The sequence below is a fragment of the Meles meles genome, chromosome 3 (genome assembly GCF_922984935.1).
Source record: "Meles meles chromosome 3, mMelMel3.1 paternal haplotype, whole genome shotgun sequence".
In the NCBI taxonomy this organism is placed as follows: domain Eukaryota; kingdom Metazoa; phylum Chordata; class Mammalia; order Carnivora; family Mustelidae; genus Meles; species Meles meles.
This window is the reverse complement of record NC_060068.1, coordinates 119534425-119556722: the sequence shown is the minus strand read 5'-3', so window position 1 is coordinate 119556722 and position 22298 is coordinate 119534425. Positions and strand designations below refer to the sequence as shown.

Genomic DNA, 22298 nt, shown 5'->3' with positions numbered 1-22298 from the left:
GTCCAAATTCCCAACCGTGTGCCCTCTCTGCCTTACCCCTGCCCCCTGGATGGCAGAGATTTGGGACCCCCTGCAAACACTGGCAATCTGGGTCTCACCTCCCTCAGAAGAACCAAGGCAGAATTTTCATTTGAGTCCAACGCCTGCCCTGAAAAGCTCTCCCCCAGGCCTTTCCCACACTTGTCAAGCCTCTGCTGGCCGTGGACTTTGGCCAAGTCACAAAAACGCCATAAACCTCAATTTTCTTATCTAGAAGATGGAAGTGAATAATGGAATCCACATAATAGAGTTATTGCCGAGGTTAAATGGGATAAAGTAAAGGAGGTGCTCGGAACATCGCTTGACACCTTCGAAGTGCCCAGTAAATGGGATGTTATATTGTTAGGATGGTCGTTTTCAACATGCACTTAGTCAGTCCAGCCAGTATTAATGGAGCCCTCATTAGCTGCCTGTCAGGGAGCAAGACAGAGAGGATCCTGGCCCTCATGGCACCCACGTTCCAGTGGGGAGAGAGACATGGTGAGCAAGTAGGGGAGGCAAGAAAAATGCCAGGGTGATGCCTAAGGATTTAGCCGAGCATCTACGTGGATGAAAGGGAGGCAGGGGCAGGAAAAGAGAATCAGAGGTCTCTCCCAGCCCTGCATTTCCCAATTTTACACATACTCTGAGGCCACGACATCCAGAATAGGCAAATCCAAAGAGCCAGAAAGCAGGTGAGTAGTCGGAAGGGACCAGGACAAGAGGGGAAGGTGAGTGACTGCTTAATGAGTGTGAAGTTTCTTTTTGGAGTGATGAACAAGTTTTGGAAACACAACACTGTGTATGTACTGAATGCTGCTGAATTATACACTTGGAAACGGTTAATTCTCTGTTATGTGAACTTCACCTTAATTGAAGCAAAAAATGAAGGTGAAATAAAGACTTTCCCAGACATGGGGTTATGGACATTGGGGAAGGTATGTGCTATGGTGAGTGCTGTGAAGTGTGTAAACCTGGTGATTCACAGACCTGTACCCCTGGGGCTAATAATACATTACATGTTCATGAAAAGAAAAATTTAAAAAAAAAAAAAAAGACTTTCCCAGACAAACCATAACTAAGGGACTTTGTTGTCACCAGATGTGGCTTCAGGTTCCAACATCAACCATTAGCAGAGGCCAGGCAAACAGCGTGGGCTCTCTCGCCGATCATAAAACACCTCGGCGGGGACTGTTGGCACAAATAGAGAATGAGCTGGACCGGGTGCATGTCTTGGACACTCAGAGACTATGGGACCAGGCCTGCTTCCAAGCCCTGCCTGCCTCTTTACTAGCTGTGTGAACTTGACAAGTGACCTTAGCCTCCTGCACTTGAGTTTCACCATCTGTCAAACATGAATAATAATCATATTGGCCTCACAGAGAGAGTAAACCATCTGTAGGTGCTCAGAAAATAGAAGTGATGAGTGTCCCAGCTTGTGGTCCCGTGTGTGGACCTTGTGTCCCCCTCAGTGCCATGCCAGGGTGATGGCAATCTTCCTAATGGAATGTCCCCTTTGATCCCACCGCCTGGGAGCGGGCGGGGCTCTCCCCAACCTGTGCCAAGCAGCCCCAGATTCCAGACAAACTTCGGATCTGTTCATCTCTCGGCCTGTACAGAGCGGTGCCAAGAGAGGTGCAAGGGTGCGAAACTTGAAATAAGACACACCTGAGGAAGAAGGAACACACTCCCTGGCTTTGGGCCCCTTTGAGGAATGGAAGGTGGAACCAAAGCCCAGATGACTGGTATCCAGGACCTTTCTCTCTAAAGAACAGTCTCGACCAGAAGCCCAGAAGCCTTTTCCTGCCTACAGGGCTTTGACAGAACGTCCTGCCCACTGCCGGGAAGGGGTTAGAGGTCTGTGACCACAAAGACGAAAGACTAACATTAATGTTATTGCAAAGAAGGAAGTGAGTGTCTCATGTTGTAGATGCCCAGGCTATCACACCATCTCTTTGAAAAAGCCCAAATGGTCATTTCTTTCTCCACAGGAGAAGATAAACAGGCAGTGGCCCAGTACAGGGACTCCGGAGTCCCAGAGACCCGGATTTTTTTTTTTTAATATTTTATTTATTTATTTGACAGAGAGAGAGGTCACAAGTAGGCAGAGAGGCAGGCAGAGAGAGAGGGAGAAACAGGCTCCCCACTGAGCAGAGAGCCCGATGCGGGGCTCGATCCCAGGACCCTGAGATCATGACCTGAGCCGAAGGCAGAGGCTTAAACCACTGAGCCACCCAGGCGCCCCGAGACCCGGATTTAAAACCTGACTTTTCCACTGAACGGTGTTGAGACTTTGGGCCAGTTCCTGAACTTGTCTGAGCCTTGGTTCCTGCATTTGTAAAATGCAGAAGAGATTTTTTTGCCTCAAGATGTTGTGGTGAAGTGTAAAGGACCTGATGCTTATAGAGAGAGAGCCCCAGGCCCGTCGCGAAGTAGGAGCTGTGTCCATGCTAACAAGGAAGGAGCATGTCCTCACTGGTGGTTCACTGACTCGGGTCAGGGGAGCCTGTTTCCAGATGGGCTACCAGTTTCCTGGGTAATCTTGGGCCTGATGATTAAAGCTTCAGTGGCTGTCCATTGCCTTCAGAACTAAGTCAAACTCTTTTTTGTTTGTTTGTTTTTTATGTAAATTCAATTTAACTAACATATACTGCATTATTGGTTTCGGAGGTGGAACTCAGTGATTTATCAATTGCGTGAAACAGCCAGTGCTCATTACATCACGTGCCCTCCTTAATGACCATCACCCAGTGACTCTCTCCCCTTCCCACCTCCCACCCAGCAGCCCAGCAGCCCTCACTTTGTTCCCTAGAGTTAAGAGTCTCTTATGGTTTGCCTCCTTCTCTGTTTTCATCTTATTGTATCTTTCCCTCCCTTCCCCTATGTTCCCGTGTTTTGTTTCTTAAGTTCCACGCATAGCAAAATGATATGGTATTTGTCTTTCTCTGACTGCTACATCCAAACTCTTTAGAGCTCCATCCCCGGCTCCAAATTCCCCTGAAGAATCAGCCAGAGAAGCTGGTGGAGGCCAGATCCTACAGGGTGTGATGGGCATGGTCCTCTTTATGCGAAGAGCAGGGAAGCATTGGAGGGGCACGGCATGACCATTCTGACTCCCAAACCTGGCCATGATTGTGGGGAGAGGATGGTCCCTGAGCACAGTGAGCTTCAAGTGGAGGATTTCTTGCAAGGGGGCTCCTGGGCTGAGCAGACCGAGTGCCATCCCTGGCCTGGAGCCCTGACCAGCCACACGGCTAGTCCTGCTCCTCAGCGTGGTCTGACCACCCAGCTTCCATCCCTCTGTGTGCGGTTCCCTCTGCCGGGCACCCCCTGCCCCTTCCCTTCTCCACCTGTCAAGCTGTGCAGCTGCTAGGTTTCAAATCAGTCATACAAACACAAGGTAAAAAGATTCAAAAGGTCCCAAAGGGCATATAGTAAAAGAAGTTTCATGGGGCGCCGGGTGGCTCCATTGCTTGAGCGTCCCGCTCTTGGTTTCAGCTCAGGTTATGATCTCCGGGTCCGGAGATCAAGCCCCACGTTGGGCTCTGCGCCCAGTGTGGAATCTGCATGAGATTCTTTCTCCCTCTCTCTCTCAGTGTCTCCCCCTCCTGCTCATGCTCACACTCTCTCTTTCTCTCTGAATAAATAAATAAATCTTAAAAAAAAAAAAAACAACTTTCTCCCACCCTTGGCTCAACCCCCAGGTCCCCAGAGGAAACAGCTCCCATTTGGCAAGTCCCAGTACCTTTCCTGAGCAGTCACGCGGAAAGCGTGGGTACACACACACATTCCCCCTTCCCCATCCTACTCGGCACGTGTTTGGAGACCATCCGACGTGGGCCCAGACAGCCTACTTAGTCTTTTGATGGCTTCACTGCTTTGCGTCCTCTGCACTTCCACGCCATTTCCAGCTTTGGCTAACCCAGTCAGTGCTGTGGGGAGTCACCGGACGAGTTCCTAGAAACACAATGGCTGGGTCAGGAGTCCGAGTGTTCTTAACATCAACGGGGTTTCCAGGCTCCATAAAGTGTCATGTGCACACACACAGCTATCATCTGCCACCAGCCACAGAGTCTAACTTCGTTCCTCCGAGTTCCCACATTCCCTTGTTGTCTCCGCCACCACCCCTGTTAGCCATGCCTGGGCTGTGTCTGAAGTGCAGGCGTGGGACCTGCCATGTCCTGGGGCGGGGGGCGGGGGGTGGAATCTCCTAACCTCACAGCTTGCACCAGGCCTCTGGGTGATGGTAACAAGGAGACCAGAGCTCCTGGGGTGTAACAGGCGTCAGCCATTCTTAAATGGAGCTGCACCTTGGCCGGCATCTCTAAGTGGGAAGAAAGGATCCCCAGGGAAGACCGAGGTCATTTCAGTGCTGATGGACCAGCTGGGCCTCAGTCCCCGTTTGCTCTGCACCCCATGCAGTGTATGTGGGTGTGGCCACTCTGGAGATTCAAAGGCTTGTCTTCCCTCCTTAAGGAGTGGAAGTTGCCCCACTGACAGAAATTCTGCTTCTCGGGCCCCTTTGGGACTCCTGACAGGGACAGAGTTCTGGAGGGTCTGCTGCTGGGACTACCTTCTAAAGCCCTCAACACCAGGCACCTAGGATGTTTGGAGTGGCCAATTATAGGGGAAAGTTTGAAGAAATTAGGGCTCCTAAAGTCAAGGAACTGCCTTTCCAGGACCCAGTGACTTCTGACTCATAACCTGTGGGGATTGCAGCAGGGCGGACAGCAGGGCCCAGCTCAGACCACCCTCACTGCCACAGCTCACCTCCTGGTATAGACAGCAGGACAGCAGGGAAGGGCGCCCCTTCCTGCCTCCCTCACGTCACCTTTCTCGCACACTCCCCCTCTACCTCTGAGGCTTCCCATGGCTCTGGGGTTAAAATCCACCATCTCCCTCCTGGAGCTTTTGTGTGAGCTCTTCCCTCTGTCTGTTTGTTCCCCATTTTCTTCGAGTTTCCATCTGTTCTGGTGTCTCAACTCACATATCCCTTCCTTGAGAAGCCTTCAGTTATCCCTGGACCAGGTCAGCCCCCACCCCCATGATATAATCTTTTATCTCCCTATACTTCCCATTTATATATAGAACTCTTAATGCAACTGTAATTAAATGAACAGTTCTATAGTGAGTTACTAATGTTCGTCTCCCCCACTGTACTGGAAGCTTCTAGATGTGTCTGTCACTCTCACTGCTGTGTTCCAAGAGCCCAGTGTATTGTCTGCACCTGGAAGGCACTCAGTAAATACACGGAGTGCTCATGGAATACTTAATTCCTGGCTGTACAGCTTTAGACAATAATTCAGATTCAGATAACATCTGGGGAGAACCTGCCACGTGCCGGGTGATAGGTTCTGCATTTTCCCATCCACCAAGTGAGGGAGGGCATATTATCTTAGAGATTTTACAAATGAGGACACTGAGGCTCAGGAAGGTGGCAGGAAAGTGCCCAACTTCAGGAAGCTACGAAATGGCGGCACTGGGCTTAGAACCCAGATCTGTCCAGAGTCCTTGGCCCAGAGGCCTCTGGGGCTCCCCTTCGCTTATCAAGCCTACGTTTGCAGAATAAGGATCCAGGCCCCCCCCCCACCCCCAGCACAGGGTTGCCTGCCTGGATCACCCAGGAGGGATCTGGCAGACGGGGGGTTGTCTGATGAATCCTGTTTTCTTTTCCTAGTGTAAATTATTGCTTGGGAGACCAGACTCATCCGTCAGGCCCTGAGAGGAACCCCATCAGATAAGGCTTAACTGATCCCGGCATGCACAATGCCAGCCCCCTGTGTCTGGAGCTCAGATACTTAAACATCGAAAGGGGAACTTCATTTCACTTCCCCAGGGAAAAGGGAAAAGAAAGTGCTGGACTCTGTTTGATAAAATTTGAAAGGGAAGATCCCCGACCCCCTAGATCAGTGGCTTTTCTAGAAGGCCTCACCCTTCTAGTTAGCAAACAGAATCTACCACCGGTGACATTTCCTCTGGGATTTTGTCTGTGAGGAGCAGTGAGAGGGAAGTAGAGGCGCGAGGCAGGCCTGAGTTTGCCTCTGGGCTGCACCAGTGCCCGTGGGGCTACACTCAACCACCAGCCCCCATCTTCTTGTGCTACGTGGGAGGAGTGAGGAGGGAAATGATATTCTGGACCCCAGCCACCACAACTCAGTTCCTGGGGAGACATATTCTGATGCCGAATCACCAAGGACCCCCCCCCACCCCCTCAGGAGGACAGTTTTCTTGGGGCACTAAACACCCAGGGTTTTACCCAGCACACCCTGGAAAGCCCAAGCCTGGGCTAGAAGTGGGTGCAAGTGGGGGGCAGAAGTGAGAGGATGGATCGAGTACCCCTAGGAGCTTTCCCGGCTGAGATAGCAGAGGAGAAGGGAAGAGGGGCATTCCAGGCAGGCGGAACAGCATAGGCAAAGGCACAGAGTCAGAATGGGCCTGGCACTTTCAAAACCAAAGGAATGAACTGTCCCCAGGGCCGTGTTTCCCAAAGTGTTGTCCCAGGACACGGAAGTGCACATGGTAGGTAGGAGCTGAGACGAAAGAGAGGAGACAGAACCGGGTCATGGAGAACTTTGAATGCCATATCAAGGATCTAAACTTAGAGACCAACCGAAGCTGGTAAGGGGAAGCGGATCAGCCCTCCCCCACCCGAGCCCAGCATGGCGGGTTTCAAGCACATCAGAGAGTGCAGTGAGTGCACTTATCACGCTGGGCTGGGGCTGCTCCTGAGGGCTAATTGGCCAGCATGGCCTCCCCATGAGGCACACTCTGACCTGGGCCCCACTCTTTGTTCTGGCTGCATTTGCGAGGGGCTGACAGCAGGTAAAGGTCAGAAGCCTCCCCAGGGGGCAGCGGGGAGTACTGCAGCACTGAGCCAATTCTCCAGAAGGTGCATTTTGAAAGGCTCTTAAGACAGAGATGAGAAGAGGAAGCAGTGGGACACGGGCAGCTGTGAGACACACCAGCCTACGAGACGGGGGAGGAAGGGGCTGAAGACTGTCTTAATGAATTTCATGTGATTTTTCACACAGAATGAGAGGTGAACAGTCAATTATCTAATCTTCATGGGCAGTTGGATAAGATCTATTGTATATTGTGGTTTTTTTTTTTTCAACTTTTTGTGTGTGAAAATGTTCACCATAAGATGCTGGGGGAAATAAGCCCATTTTCACGTATCCTTTCAGATACTAACCAGACCCTTTGAATCCAAACGTGAGTACCCACATATTTCCAAGGTGGGGAAACCACACATGTGCGCGCACAAACACACACACACACACACACACTCACACTCCATGTACTCTGTATTTCTCTGTGTTATATAGACAACCGAACATGTTGGCTGGTTGGAGAGATGGGTGGATTGATGGATGGGTGGGTGTGGGTGGATGAGTGGGTGGATGGATGGAGGGATGGATGGCTGGGTGGATGGACAGATGGGTGGATGGACAGATGGATGGATGGACGGATGGGTGGGTGGGTGGATGGATGGATGGACGGATGGACGGATGGACGGATGGATGGATGGGTGGGTGGGTGGATGGATGGACGGGTGGGTGGATGGACAGATGGGTGGATGGATGGATGGATGGATGGGTGGGTGGATGTGTAGATGGGAAGATGGGGAGGTGGAGAGAGGTGGGCAAGATCCAGGCCTTGCAGGTAGGCAAATTAACCCTGGGGTCCATATTAACACTGCAAGGCAGCAGGTGCCAAAGCATAACTCGGTACAAAGCACAGGGGAGAATGCTTCTGGCTCCAGGCATTCGGGAAGGCTCTAGGGAGATCGAGGTGCTTGAGCAGGGCCTTGAAAGGAGAGTAGTTGAAGTGAACACAGGAAAAAGCAGGTGAGGCGGACAGCAAAGGCAGGAGTGAGAGGTGTGATAGGTTTGGGGAAAGGCTGGGTTAACTGAATGGCGAAGTTAGGGGACAAGTACAGGGATGTTTGATGAGATCCAGCTGGAAGGATGGGGTGACGTCTGATTGAGCACAGGCATTAAGGCAGGCTGACAGGATGTGTGCTGAATTTGAATCCAGGCTTTCTGGCCGCTTACTAGTCCTGTGACATCACTTGGCCCCTCTGAGCTTCACTCTTTCAGACTTAAATGGGGCAATGATTTCTCTCACTCATGGGTTATTGTGAGGATAAAATGATATTTCTTTTAATATGTGATCTCACCATGCCCAGGGCGATCCCACAGTAAGGATGCACCATGATCTCTCAAGCCATCCCCTGCCGCTGGACACTCTGGTGGGTTCTTGTTTTTGCTGCTTGCACACCTGCTGTGACAGATGTCCTTCATACATTTAGCCCAGTAGAGGCTGTATGGCCACAGCATAGGTTCTCAAAAGACGGAGTGAAGTCTAAGTGACCTAGAGGGGTGTCTTTATACAATAAAGGAATTAGGGAAACAGAGTTGCTCGGTAATGTGGAAAGCGTGTGTGCCTGTGTACACAGAGAAACCCAGAGCAAGAAGGGAAGGCCTCCATCACACAAAACCGTCAGCAACAGTCACCTCCTGGGGTGTGTGACAGCCCAAACAGTCCTTCTTTCCCATATCCCTCAGGATACTGGGGTTACTGCAATAAGCATGTCATGGCTCTGGAATTTTGGAAGGGAAGTTCGAGAAAGTGTTTTTATGTTATCTGTGATGATGAAAACAGTGACCGTGATCTTGTAGGGCTGTGGCCTCTGGGGCGGTCACTCTACCCACAAGGTACAGGGTGGAATGAAGCTCCATTAGAAAATTCCTGCCTTCATGAAAGGTCACCGGAAATTCCGGGACCTGGGCTATAACATAGAAACACGACAGAAGTGATTCTTTAATGAGATTCCATGAAAAAGGGACCGCCGCTGCTCTGTTCATCATTGTGCCCCCAGCACCTAGAACAGCATTTGCCATGTGTTAAGTTCTGAAAGAAATACTGGCCGAAAAGAACAGAGGTAAGGAAGAGAAAGAAAGAAGGGAGGGGAGGATGGATTCTGAATTATGCGAGATGCTGCTTCCTTCAGATTTGAAAATCCCAAACATTAACTAAAATATTGGTCCAGGGCCAAAATACCTACACCTGGCTGTTAAGAAACTCGGGAAAAAATGTGTTATCAGAAATAGGGATTCTCAAAAAAGATAGCCTCGCTGCTGTCTCCTCCACAGCTAATTAAATGTACCAGGGAGAGCCATGCTGCTTGCGTTATTTATGTAATGAAAAGATCTTCTAAAAATAATACCCAGAGGCCCAGCTCGCAAAGCCTGGTGGCTGAACCAGCTGGAGCGGCAGAAGGTGACCAGGAGCCGTGATCCTTGCCCCAACGCAGTGGTTATGATTAAATGATGCTTCTCGTATTCAGGTTGCAAAACCACTCCAGGCCAGAGCCTCAGAGAGGTTTAATTCATGTCCCATGGCGATTAGCTTGCTTCTCAGAGGGATTCCACAGTCATCCTGATTTCTGCAGGCTCCCAGATCCCAGTAGATGGCCTGCGAGCTGCTCTCTGGAAAACCAGGATCAGCTTGCATGAAAGGGAATCAGCAGGGCCTCTGTTTTTCGTCCACTGGAATCATAGAATTTCACCAGGAGAAGGGGACCTTCTGGGACTTAACAAGAAGTATTGTGTGTGCAGCCTTTCTGTTGAAGTGAGGTTTGCACTGGGACAGGTGGAAGGAAAGCAGGGAGGGCTGAGAGGATGGGAAGGAAGGAAGAAGAGAGAGGAAGGAGCCAGAAAACACCAAAATACTTGTGATAGAGCCAAAATGGGATCGACGGTGGCCAGCCACCCCGTGGGCTGCCAGGCAGCCACTGGAGAGATCGCGTCAGTTCTGCGCAGGCTGACCGGCCACACGCGCTGCTAAATAAGAAAAGGAAGATTGAGAGCGATGTTTGGAGCAGGTGTGGGCAGGGGGTGCCGTTGGCAAACTATGACAGCAGACTAAATCTGGCCCTCTGCCTAGTTTTGGGCAGCTCATGAGCTAAGAATGGCTTTTACATTTTTAAAGAGTTTGCAAATGGTTTTAAAGAGTTAGAAAAAATCAAAAGACGAATCCTATTTTGCGACACGTGAAAACTATGTGAAATTCAAATTTCTGGGTCCATAGTAAAGTCTCATGGGAGCACAGACACACTCATTCATTGGCACGTTGTCTCTCCATGGTAGGTGCTTTTCGGGCGATGATGACAGAGCTGAGTAATTCCAGCCGAGACCTTGGGGGATGCAAAGCCGAAAACATTTGCTACCTGGCTCTCTCCTGGGAAAGTTGGCCAGCTCCTGCTTTACGGTATGATGACGATTTTGTGAAAACCAACAGCATCAGACACTGTTCTCAGTGCCTTATCAGAGCAAATTCTTTGCATTGGCTTATTTATTCACTCCTTTGATCATTTATCCATCAGATGCTTAATGCCTGCCTGTACGGTCAGGCACTGGGAACCAGCAGTGAACAAGCAGACGCAGTCCCTATTCTTGTGTTTAGAATCTGTGTCTAGTTCTTTCTTTCTCCCATATAAATAGTCCCACCCCTCCAACCGTATCTCGCAGGGTGGCACAGTGGTCCAGCCCCTTGCATCCTGGCTCCCTTTCTCCTCCCTCTGTGCATCCTGGTTGCCTCAGTCCCTCCTAAGGAGAGGTATCCAGATTGGCCCTGTGCCTTCTGGTGTTTCATAGGGAGGTCAGGGTCTAGACGGATTCCTTTCGCATCGGTCATGCTGTTGGTCTGGTTTCAAAGTGTTCAACGCTTGATGCTTGCATTTTCAGCTCCTGTTCACCAGTGATCCTAAGAGGCAGATGCGGCTCCCCTTAACCCCCTGCACGTGGGCGGGAACGTCCAGCTATGGAGAAGGATGCGGCCACACCTCAACCTGATCCCTCCCGCATAAAACCAAAGCCACCTCCAGACACAGGCTCCAGTGCCTCTGTCTCTATGCAGAACCTGGAGAGCAGAGACCTGCTCCAGGCCCTGGAGGAAGCTGGGTCTGCAGGCAGTGATTTGAGGACTGGAATTTGAACCAGAAACCTTCTCCTTTTGCTCTTCTTCATCCATACTCATGCCCAATACCTCCCAGGAGACTGCTTTATTTATTTCTAGAAGAACAGTATTGGGGCAGTCATTGTCGGCTCCCCACGTCTGGACATTTCCTTTGGGCTCCATTGGGAGCCTAGAGCCCAGCAGTTGACGTAATTGACACACTGGGAAGCTGGGCGAGAAGTGGCCAGGGGCCGTGGGCGGAGGACGGAGCCGGAGGGTCCCAGGATGGTACCTAACGGCACAGCCTCCTCCTTTTGTCTGGACTCTCCCCCGTGCAGGATCACTGTCAGCGTGGTCCTCACCATCCTCATCCTCATCACCATTGCCGGCAACGTGGTGGTCTGCCTGGCTGTGGGCCTGACTCGCCGGCTCCGCAGTCTGACCAACTGCTTCATTGTGTCTTTGGCTATCACCGATCTGCTCCTCGGCCTCCTGGTGCTGCCCTTCTCGGCCTTCTACCAGCTCTCCTGCCAGTGGAGCTTCGGCAAGGTCTTCTGCAATATCTACACCAGCTTGGACGTGATGCTCTGCACGGCCTCCATCCTCAACCTCTTCATGATCAGCCTCGACCGGTACTGTGCAGTCACGGACCCCCTGCGCTACCCTGTGCTGGTCACCCCCGTCCGGGTTGCTGTCTCTCTTGTCTTAATTTGGGTCATCTCCATCACCCTGTCCTTCCTGTCCATCCATCTGGGGTGGAACAGTGAGAATAAGAACAGCAGTTTCAATCACACCATCCCCAAGTGCAAAGTGCAGGTCAACTTGGTGTACGGCTTGGTGGATGGGCTGGTCACCTTCTACCTGCCGCTGCTGGTCATGTGCGTCACCTACTACCGCATCTTCAAGATTGCCCGGGATCAGGCCAAGCGGATCCATCACATGGGCTCCTGGAAGGTGGCCACCGTCGGGGAGCACAAAGCCACAGTGACACTGGCTGCCGTGATGGGAGCCTTCATCATCTGCTGGTTCCCCTACTTTACCGTGTTTGTTTACCGGGGGCTGATAGGGGATGATGCCATCAACGAGGCCATTGAAGCCGTTGTTCTGTGGCTGGGCTATGCCAACTCGGCGCTGAACCCAATCCTGTATGCCACGCTGAACAGAGACTTCCGCACGGCATACCAGCAGCTATTCCGCTGCAGGCCTGCAGGCCACGGGGTCCCGGAGACCAGCCGGAGGTTTGGCAGCTCTCAGCTGGCCAGGAGTCAAAGCCAAGAAGTCGTGCGGCAGGAAGAGAAGCCCCTGAGGCTCCAGGTGTGGAGTGGGACAGAGATCGCAGCCCCGCGGGGAGCCACAGACAGGTAACTGTCCTGAGGGTGTGTGGGTGCGGAACAAGCGCCCGGGGTGGGGGTCCCCAGCAATGGCGACCGTGAAGGTGGTAGTTGTTCCGCAGATGCTGGTTGAACATTCTGTGCTGGGAAGTCTTTGTGAGCACTCTGCAAACCTCATGTTGTTCCATCCTCCCAATGGCCTCCCCATCCCGAGGTAGAAGCTTTGACTTTTGTTTTTTAAGGGACCACATTAAATCTCAGAGCGTGTGGCCAGGGCCACACAGCAGGGACCTGGACATAGAACCCTGACTCCAGAACTTGTGGGCCCTTTATGCCTAGCGACATTGTCTTTACATTCGGGAGTCCTGAGTTGGAGGCCCAGCTCTGCCACTTGGTTAATCTGCTGAGGTGTTCACCCAAGCTCTCCCAGACAGCCCTGAAATGGCGAAGCACTAATGTTGCCGCCTGGGGAGTGACCGCAAACCCAGCCTGGTCCACATTCGCTGAGCACCTATGAGGCCCCCGCTCTTCTGCCAGAGCTGCTCGGGTCAGAGGAGAAAGAGGGCTGGCTGACCGGGAAAGCAGAGCCTTGCAGGTGAGGCTAGGGCCTTGGACCTTGTAATGTTGGTCTTGGGGGAAGATGGAAGGATTAGAAGCAAGGGTGGGGGGTCAGCCAGGCAGCTCTGTGCTTTGGAAAGAGAGCTCTGGTTCCCCTGTAAAGACGTGAACCAGAAGGAGGAGACGGAGCCATCGGTGAAGGGGAATGTGCCCTGACCCATGAGAGAGAGAAGGGACTAGAGCAAAATCTAGGAGACCGTTAAGAAAAATAGGCTTGGCGATCATTGGATGTTTGGGGTACAGGAGATGCAAGAGAGAAGAAGCCCCAGGATTCTCCCCCCAAGAGGTATCCAGGCTGAAGAGAAACAGGATGGGAATGAGATGTAGCTGCATGCAAAGCCAACACCGGGCATTAAGGGTAAGCCCACCAGAGACCTGAGTGGCTCCGAGGAAGGTCGCCCACAGCCTGGAGTGGACACTGCCCGGTCTGCGGGCACTCTAGCTGCAGAGACGGCTGAGCACAAGGGTGCTGGTGGAATGCCTGGCATGCAGAAGTGCTCAGCAAATGTTGCTTTCCTTACTCTTCCCACAGACCATGACTTTGCCTCCCCAAATGCAGGTAGTGTGACCCCATCCACCCACCCATCCATCCATCCATCCGTCTGTCCCGTCCATCCATTCATTTGCAAACATTTCTCAACTTCCTACCACGTGCTGGGAACTGTGCTGAGCCCTGGGGATGCAGAAATGACATTTTGGGTGATTTGTTCTGGTGCACAGGCATGGAAAGTCAGCTGTATAACCCCACTCTCAGCTCTCAGTTCATCCACCCTCCGTGGTGTGAACCAGTCCCCGCCTGTCCATGGGGCTTCTGTTTCCTCATCTCATAGAGTGTGGGGTCTGTCCTCATCAGCCTGCCCTGCTCGCCTCCCAGGCTTGCCTGTTGCCCAGGCTCTACAGCCCCCGCGGGACACTTGTCTCCTCTCAGTAACTGAGCGTCAGCCATGAGAAAAGCTTGGACGCACTCAGCCCCACGCCCTCTGGGTTCTGGTCCCTGTGGAGCATTGTGGGAGCAAAACTGTCCAGCCGGACCCCTGGGCCTCATGTCCCCTCTGGTCCTTGCAGCAGCCAGGTGTGGAGTGTCCTGCCATAGACTTGGGTCCCGGGCCCTCCACCCCTCCACTGCCAGCCTTCTGGAACAAGCCTCATTGCTCCTGCCTCCAGCCTCCTAACCTTGAGACTCTCCCACTCAAATCCATCCTCCAAACCACCCAGCAATGTCTCTCCAAAATGGAGATCTGGAGCCTTCCACATCCGGCCCTGATGGGTAAGGCCCCCTCTGACCATGTCATTCCCCATTCCCTCCCTCATTCAGGAAGCAGCCTCCAGCACAAAGCTAAGTTAGATCACGAAGCAAACAAAGAACAAAGCACAGGGAGTAGACCCGGTTGAAGGCGGTTGACACGATTCAGCCTAGTCATGTGTGGCGCTTCCCCACTGCTCTCACCTGTGCAAGCCCCTGGTGGAGAGGCTGCCTTCACCCCTAATCCGTAGGGAACTATATGCGATAAGCACTTAGCAATACCAGCCAGCGCTCCTCGGACACCCACTAGGGGCCCGCTGTACACGTTTGCCATTGTTTCCACGTACAGTCCCTCTGTGGGTCTCCCATCCCCACCCTTGTGCTGGGTGCTAAGGGTGCAAAGGGAAACCCAGCAAGCTCCCCCCCACCGCACGCATCGGTCGCGCCACCTAGCTGCAGCTCGGTGCAGCACATCCCAAGGATTGAAGCCCCATGTGCTGGGCGCCCAGAGGAGGCTGTGTGGGACTCAGGGAGCCCGCCCTGGGAGCAGACCTCCCAGCTGAGCCTTAAAGGCAGACGGGAAAGACCTTTGTCATCCAGGGTGGCTCTGGACCCTTTGGACTTGTGACCTCATTTCACTTTCCCCACAACCCTATGCTTGTTTAATCTCTACTTCACAGATGGGGAAACTGAGGCTCAGAAAAGATAAGTAAATGCCCTAGTGACGCAAGCTAGGGAGTCAGCTGAAGCCATGTTCTGAGCAACAATAGAAAGAGCAGTCCCTCCCCCCGACTGGCTGTCCCCTGGGTGCTGGGCACACTGTGGACCAGGAATGAACACCTCTTCTTCCCGTCTTCACGGCCACCCTGGGAGGGGGCTGTGAGGCTGAGGTCAGCCGAAAGGCTGTGCCCGCATGGGTCACACACAGCAGCCGCAGAACCAGGACACACATGCTCTGGGTGGCTGTGTCCGTGGCCGTGCTCTGCCCTCTAGGCCCCGGAGACAGTGAGCAGAGGGGTTGGGCAGACCAAGGTGGTGAATCAGTTGGACGGATGGGGCCTGGGAGGGCTGAAGGAGGCCACAAAAGCCAGAGATAGATTTTCACACTGAGACTGCCAAGGCATCAAGTGGCCCTCTGTAAGGTTGTCTCCCAGCTTCCCTGATGACCGATAGCCGTGTCCTTCCTGCTTTCTGGCTGAGGACAAAACTCAGCCTCGACCTGACCGCGGGCCCTTATCACAGCTGGGGTCTGGGGAGGACGGGGGCGGGGGATGGTGGAGGTGTACTCTGAGTACAGAAGTCTGAAGGGCCTAACTAGGCCTGCCCTTGGGGCAGGGTGGGGCCCAGTCAGGGGTGAGGTGGCGCCAGCCAAAGGGAGACTCCAGGAGGGAGTGTGGCCCTCGGCACGTCTCCGGCAGCGCACCCGCCCGCCCCCGGCTCAGTGACCTCCACTGCTCCTGCTGGATATCGGTCTGCGTTCATTTCCTAGGGCTGCTGTAATCCTTGGTGGCCGAAAACAAGGCAGACAGATTCTCTCACAGTCTGGGAGGTCAGTAGTCTGAGATCAAGGTGCTGGCGGCGCTGGTCGCTCCTGGGGCCTCGGGGAGACTCCATTTCCGTGCCTTTCCCAGCTCCCAGGGCCGCCTGCTCCCCTTGGCTCGTGAGCCCTCTCTCACATCTTGTCCCTCTTACTTCCTTTGTCACAACTCCTTCTCCCACCCATAGTCAAATCTCCATCCACTCTCTTAGAAGGGCTCTTGTCCCTATATTTAGGGACCACCAGGATAATCCAGGATCGCCTCCCCATCCCACTTTCCTGAACATAACCAGATCTACTGACTCCTTTTTTTTTGCCAAAGAAGAAAATGTGCTCAGGTTCTAGCAATGAGGATGTGGACATCTCTGGGGACCGTGTTCAGCGACCCCGGACCCCAAGTTCTAGCGCCTCTTGTCATTAGAAGCCCTACCCTCGGGGCACATGGGTGGCTCAGTGGGTTAAGCCTCTGCCTTCAGGTCAGGTCATGACCTCAGGGTCCTGGGATCCAGCCCAGCAGGGAGCCTGCTTCCCCCTCTCTCTCTCTGCCTGCCTCTCTGCCTACTTGTGTGTGATCTCTGTCAAATAAATAAATAAAATCTTAAAAAAAAAAAAAAAAAGGAAGCCCTACCCTCCTCCTGATCTGTTTCTTGTCAACATCCCCTGTCCCACACCCACCCTCCACCCACTTCCGTCACAGCCAAAACAGACCACCCAGAGGCCAGGATCCCCAAGCACTCAGTAAAGATTTGCTGTATGGCCAGCCCACTGGGGGCGTAGCAGTGAGCAGATCAGAGGCTCTCCTCCCTGAGGGTGATAGTCTAGGGCAGTGGTTCCCAAAGTGTGGGCCCCAAGTCAGCTGCAGGCTTCCAGAAGCAAAGTTTGGCCAGCCTCCGACCACATAGCCTCAAACTTGGCAAAGCAAGGATTCCAGCCCAAGCCTGTCTGACCCTAAAGCTTGGGGTCTTTCTACAGTAAAACACAGTCTGGACTCCACGTCTGGACTTAAATGGAGTCCAGACTCAGTGGTAGTCCCATTGACACCAGGTGAGGGACCTAAGATCACTGGGAAGCAGGTGATCTATCCGAGGCCCAACATAAGCTCAGGAGGGGCCGGAGATAGACCCAGTACTTGGACCCATGCCCAGGGCCCTTGGGTCCTTTTTCCACCCGCTAGCTTGCTCTAAGTAATCTCCCAGGGCAAGGAGATAATATTCATAAGTGCCTGGAGTATCAGCAGCCTCTCGTGGGCGTGGCACTTCCTCATTCCTGCAGAGCCTGTGGAGGCTGGAGCCAGAGTTCTGGAAAGACCCTGGGAGAAGAGGCAAGGTGCCCCCACCCCTCCAGCCAGCGTTCCCCCCAGAGGTCCCATGGCAGAGGGTTCCCCCAGAGGACCCGACCCCTCCTATCTGCTCTCCTGCCTTCTGCAGCCAGAGAGCAGGTTTCCACATGGAAGTGGGACCGTGCACTGTCCCTCCTGATGCTCTCAGAATAAAACACCAAGTTCTAATCCTGACCTCCCAGTAGGGAGGCCCCCTTGCCTCAGCCCAGACTGTCTAATTACCCTTGATGCATTCTCTGTGTTTCAGGCCTGCACTTCCCCCGGGGGAGTACTCTCCCCAAGGGCAGGCCCGTGCCCATGCTGTTAACAGGATAGGCACACTAACACTGTTGAATGAATGCATAAGTGAATATCTAGTTTTAGTTCCCCAAAAGCCCTAAGAAGTAAATAATACTGCCTCTACTTCAGAGATCAGGAAACCAAAACCCAATGAGGGAAGTTCCAGCAACTAGCAGGAGCCCAGAAATCCCTGGTTCCCTTTTCTAATTCAGACGTCACAGTGGGCCTCCCTCCAGATAGTGGTGACAGGGCAGGGCTCACGACAGAATCCAACCGCAGGCTCTGAATCGGTCTTGGAGAGGGAAGAGACCCCCTCCCTGAACAGGAGCGCAGCCCCTTCCCCTGGCTGTGTTACCCACGAGTCCAGACAGGGGAGGTGACTTGGGCCAAGGACACAAAAATTGAGCTTCCAAGTGGGGTGGGGGTCCACAGTTCTGACAACCTGATGCTGGCCTTTAGGGCTCCACAGTTGGTCTGGCCAGAGGTTGGGGGCACAGGGGAGTGTGGGGCTGACGTCATTGGCTGCTCCAAACCCAGGCTTTGCAGATGAGCCCCGGAGCCCAGCACACACATTTCCTAAGAAGGAGTGCTGCTCAGGCAGGAAGTTCCCCATAGCTTACCCCGCTAAGAGCCCAGATTTGCTCTCCTGTATCATCCAGGTTCTAAAGTAGTCTAACCTTTTGCCACAACAGTTCCAGCTTCTCCTTATGGCCTTCATGGTGCTCTTTGCAAAGGTGGCTGGAGCAGCTCACACCCAACAAAGGGTCTTTGGCAGCCCCAATGCACTCTGGGATCCCACTGGCTGCTTTGTCTCCGCTTCCCTCTGTGCCTGGCCATCACAGCACAAGGCTCTTGGGGTGTTCTCCTGTTTCTGGTGTGGAACTAGGGAGCCCCAGTATGAGTCCTGCCCCTCCACTGCTTAGGGGTTGGTGTGGGTTTATTTCTGGGCTTTCTATTCTGGATCCATTGATCTATGTGTCTATTTTTATGCCAATGCCATACTATTGCGATCACTATAGCTTAGCAGTGTAGTTTGAAATCAGGGAGTGTCATACCTCCAGCCTTGTTTTCTTCCTCAAGATGGCTTTGGTCAGAGAAAGTCTTTTGTGGTTCCATACAAATTTGAGGATTCTTTCTTCTAGTTCTGTGAAAAAAAGCCATTGGAATTCTGTTATAGATTGCATTGCATCTGTACCTTGCCTAGGGTAGTATGGACATTTTAACAATATTCTATCTATCCATGAGCATGGACTATCTTTCCATTTATTTGTGTCTTCTCTACTTTGTTTTGTCAATGTTTTATAGTTTTCAGGGTGCAGATCTTCCATCATCTTGCTTAAATTTATTCCTAGGTATTTTATTCTTTTTGAGGCAGTTGTTAGATTGTTTTGTTTACTTTTTTAGAAGATTTTATTTATTTATTTAAGAGAGGAGAGAGAGTGCGTGCAAGTGCGGGGAGGGGAAGAGGGAGAGGCAGAGAATCCCAAGCAGACACCACACTGAGCACGGAGCCCAGCTCGGGGATCCATCTTACCACCCATGAGATCATGACCTGAGCTGAAACCAAGATCTGGACACTTAACTGACTGAGCCACCCAGGCGCCCCTAAAGAGACTGTTTTCTTAATTTTTCTTTCTGCTACTTCATTATTACTATATAGAAATGCGACAGATTTTTGTATATATATTTTCTATCCTGTGACTTTCCTGAATTCATTTATATCAGGTTTTTGGTGGAGTCTTAAAAGTTTTCTGTATAGCGTACCATGTCCTCTGCAAGAAGTGACAGTTTTACTCTTCCCTTCCAATTTGTATGCCTTTAATTTCTTCTATTCTTGCCAACTTCTGCAGCTAGGACTTCCAATATGATGTTGAATAAAAATAGCAAGAGTGGGCATCCTTGTCTTATTCCCGATCTTTTTTTTTTTTTTCCCATTTTATTTATTTTTTTCTCGGCATTTTTTTTTTCATTTTATTTATTTTTTTCTCGGCATTTTTTTTTTTCATTTTATTTATTTTTTTCTCGGCATTCTTTTTTTCCATTTTATTTATTGTTTCTTGTTCCCGATCTTAAAGGAACAGCTTTCAGCTTTTTACTGTTGGGCAGGATGTAAGCTGTGGGTTTGTCATATATGGCCTTTAATATGTTGAGTTACATTCCTCATATTCCCACTTTGTTGAGAGGTTTTTTTTTTTAAATCATAAATGGATATTGAATTTTGCCACATGCTTTTTCTGCATCTATTGAGATGATCATATGATTTTTCTATGTTTTCCTGTTAAAGTGATGTATCCTCATTGATAATGATGAATCATGCTTCTTCCCTGGAATGAATAAATCCCATTTGATCATAGTGTACGGTTCTTTTAATGTATTATTGAATTGGATTTGCTAATATTTTGTTGAAAATTTTTGCATCTATGTTTATCAAAGATATTGGCCTGTAATTGTGTGTGGGGTGTGTGTGTGTGTGTGTGTGTGTGTGTGTGTGTGTGCGTGCGCACGCATGCGTGCTTTCAGTGTCCTGGTCTGGTTTTGGACCAGGGTAATGTTGGGCTTAACGTGGGTCTGGAAGCATTCCTATCTTTTCACTTTTTTGGAAGCATTTGAGAGGGATAAGTATTAAATCTTTGAATGTTTGGTAGAATTCACCAGTGAAGCTGTGTGGTTTTTGGACTTTTGTTTGTTGGGAGGTTTTTTGGGGGGAGGGGGTAGTTTTTTGATTACTGATTCAATCTCTTTAAGAATTGGTAATGTAATTGGTCTATTCAGATTTTCTGTTTCTTCAGGGTTTTTATTTTATTTACTTATTTGACAGAAAGAGGGAGCACACATTGGGGGAGCAGCAGGCAGAGGGAGAGGGGGAAGCAGGCTCCTCGCTGAGGAGGGGACCCCAATGTGGTGCTCAATCCTGAGATCCCAGGATCATGACCTGAGCTAAAGGCAGATGCTTAACTAACTGAGCCACCCAGGCGCCCCCATGATTCAGTTTTGGAAGATTGTATGTTCCTAGGAATTTATCCATTTCTCCCAATTTGTCCAGTTTGTTGGTATATAATTATTCTTGGCAATCTCTTATAATCCTTTGTATTTCTATGCTATCAGTTGTAACTTCTCTTCTTCCATTTTTTATTTCACTTATTTGAGCCTTTTCCCTTTTTCTCTTAATTAGTCTAGCAAAGGTTTGTCCATTTTCTTTATCTTTTCAAAAAACCAGCTCTTATTTTCATCTATCTTTTCTACTTTTTTAAAAAGTCTATTTCATTTATTTCTGTTCTGATCTTTATATTTCCTTCCTTCTACTAACTCTGGGCTTCATTTGTTCTTTTTCTAGTTTCTTAAGTTTAGATTATTTATTTGGGATTTTTCTTGTTTCTTGGGGTAGGCCTGTATCTCTATTAATTTCCCTCGTAGAACTGTTTTTGCTGCATCCCCTAGATTTTGGATTGTTGTGTTTCCATTTTCATTTGTCTCAAGGTTTTTTGTTTGTTTGTTTGTTTGTTTTAATTTCCCCTTTGCTTTCATTGACCCATGGGCTGTTTTGTTTAATCTTCACATATTTGTGATTTTTCCAGTTTTCTTCTTTGTAATTTATTTCTAATTTCACACCACTGTGGTCAGAAAAGATGCTTGATGTGATTTTGATTTCTCTTTTTTACCCCACACTTCAAATTTTTGTTTAAATTCTAGTTAGTTAACATATAGTGTAATATTTGTCAGGAGTAGAATTTAGTGATTTGTCACTTAAATGCAGTACCCAGTGCTCATCACCACAAACACCCTCCTTAATACCCATCACTCATTTAGTCCATACCCCCTGCGCACCTCCCATCCAATCTTCAGTTTATTCTCTATCATTAAGAGTGATTTCAATCTCCTTACATTTATTGAGACTTATTTTGTGGCTTAACATGTAATCTAACCTGGAGAATGTTCCATACGTAGTTGAAGAGTATGTGTGTTTTGCTGTTTGAGGATAGAATATTCCATAAATATCTTTTAAATCCATCTGGTCTAATGTGTCATTTAAGGACAATGTTTCCGTAATGGTTTTGTGTCTGGACGTTCTATCCATTGAAGAAAGTGGGGTATTAATGTCCCCTGCTATTACTGTATTACTGTCAATTTCTCCCTGTGGGTCTGTTAGTATTTGCTTTATATATTTAGGTGCTCCTGTGTTGGCACACAAATATTTACAAATGTTATCATCTTTTTGGGCTGACCCCTTTATCATAATGTAATACTCTTCTTTGTCTGCTCTTATCATCTTTGCTTTAAAGTCTCTTTTGTCTGGGACACCTGGCTGGCTCAGTCGGTTAAGTGTCCAACTCTTGTTGTTGGCTCAGGTCATGATCCCAGAGTCTTGAAATCAAGCCCCATATCAGGCTCCATGCTGGCTCTGTGACCTGCTTAAGATTTTCTCTCTCTCCATTTGCCCCTTCACACTCCCCACTCATGCATACGTGCTCTCTCTCTCTAAAATAAAAATAAAATAAAATAAAATCTATTTTATTTGATATAGCTAAACAAGATTTCTTTCCATTCCCATGGAATATCTTTGTTCATTCCTCACTTTCCATCTGTGCATGTCCTTATATCTGAAGTGAGTCTCTTGTAGACAGTGTATATAGTTGTCTTATTTTTATCCTTTCAGCCACTCTGTGTTTTTTGATTGAAAAATTTAGTCCACTTACTCTTAATTATTGTTAATATGTAAGTACGTACTTACTGCCATTTTGTCCGATGTTTTCTGGAACATAGTTCCTCTATGTTTTGTTTTGTTTTGTTTTGTTTTTTCTCCTTGCTCTCTTCTTTCGTGGTTTGATGGCTTTATTTAGGGTTAATTTTAGATTCCTTTCTCATTATGTTTTGTGTATCTATTGTAAGGTTTTTGCTTTGTGGTTACCATGAGGTTCATGTAGAGCAGTGTGTGTGTATATGTGTGTGTGTGTGTGTGTGTATAGATGTATATAT

At 50.0% G+C, this 22298-nt stretch overlaps 1 protein-coding gene across 2 annotated transcripts in view; it reads left to right on the top strand.

Annotated features, from left to right (window-relative positions):
• Positions 1-22298, top strand: part of HRH2 (histamine receptor H2) — a 56178-nt gene that overhangs the window by 11347 nt on the left and 22533 nt on the right. The window contains exons 2-4 of one of the 2 annotated variants that reach the window (XM_046000296.1): positions 10170-10290; positions 10767-12338; positions 13992-14137. In XM_046000296.1, coding sequence (XP_045856252.1) covers positions 11263-12338; positions 13992-14019 — 1104 coding nt within the window. In that variant the 5' untranslated portion in view covers positions 10170-10290; positions 10767-11262 and the 3' untranslated portion in view covers positions 14020-14137. Of the gene's footprint in view, positions 1-10169; positions 10291-10766; positions 12339-13991; positions 14138-22298 lie in introns of those variants that run through there. The other variant, XM_046000295.1, reaches the window with a different exon arrangement.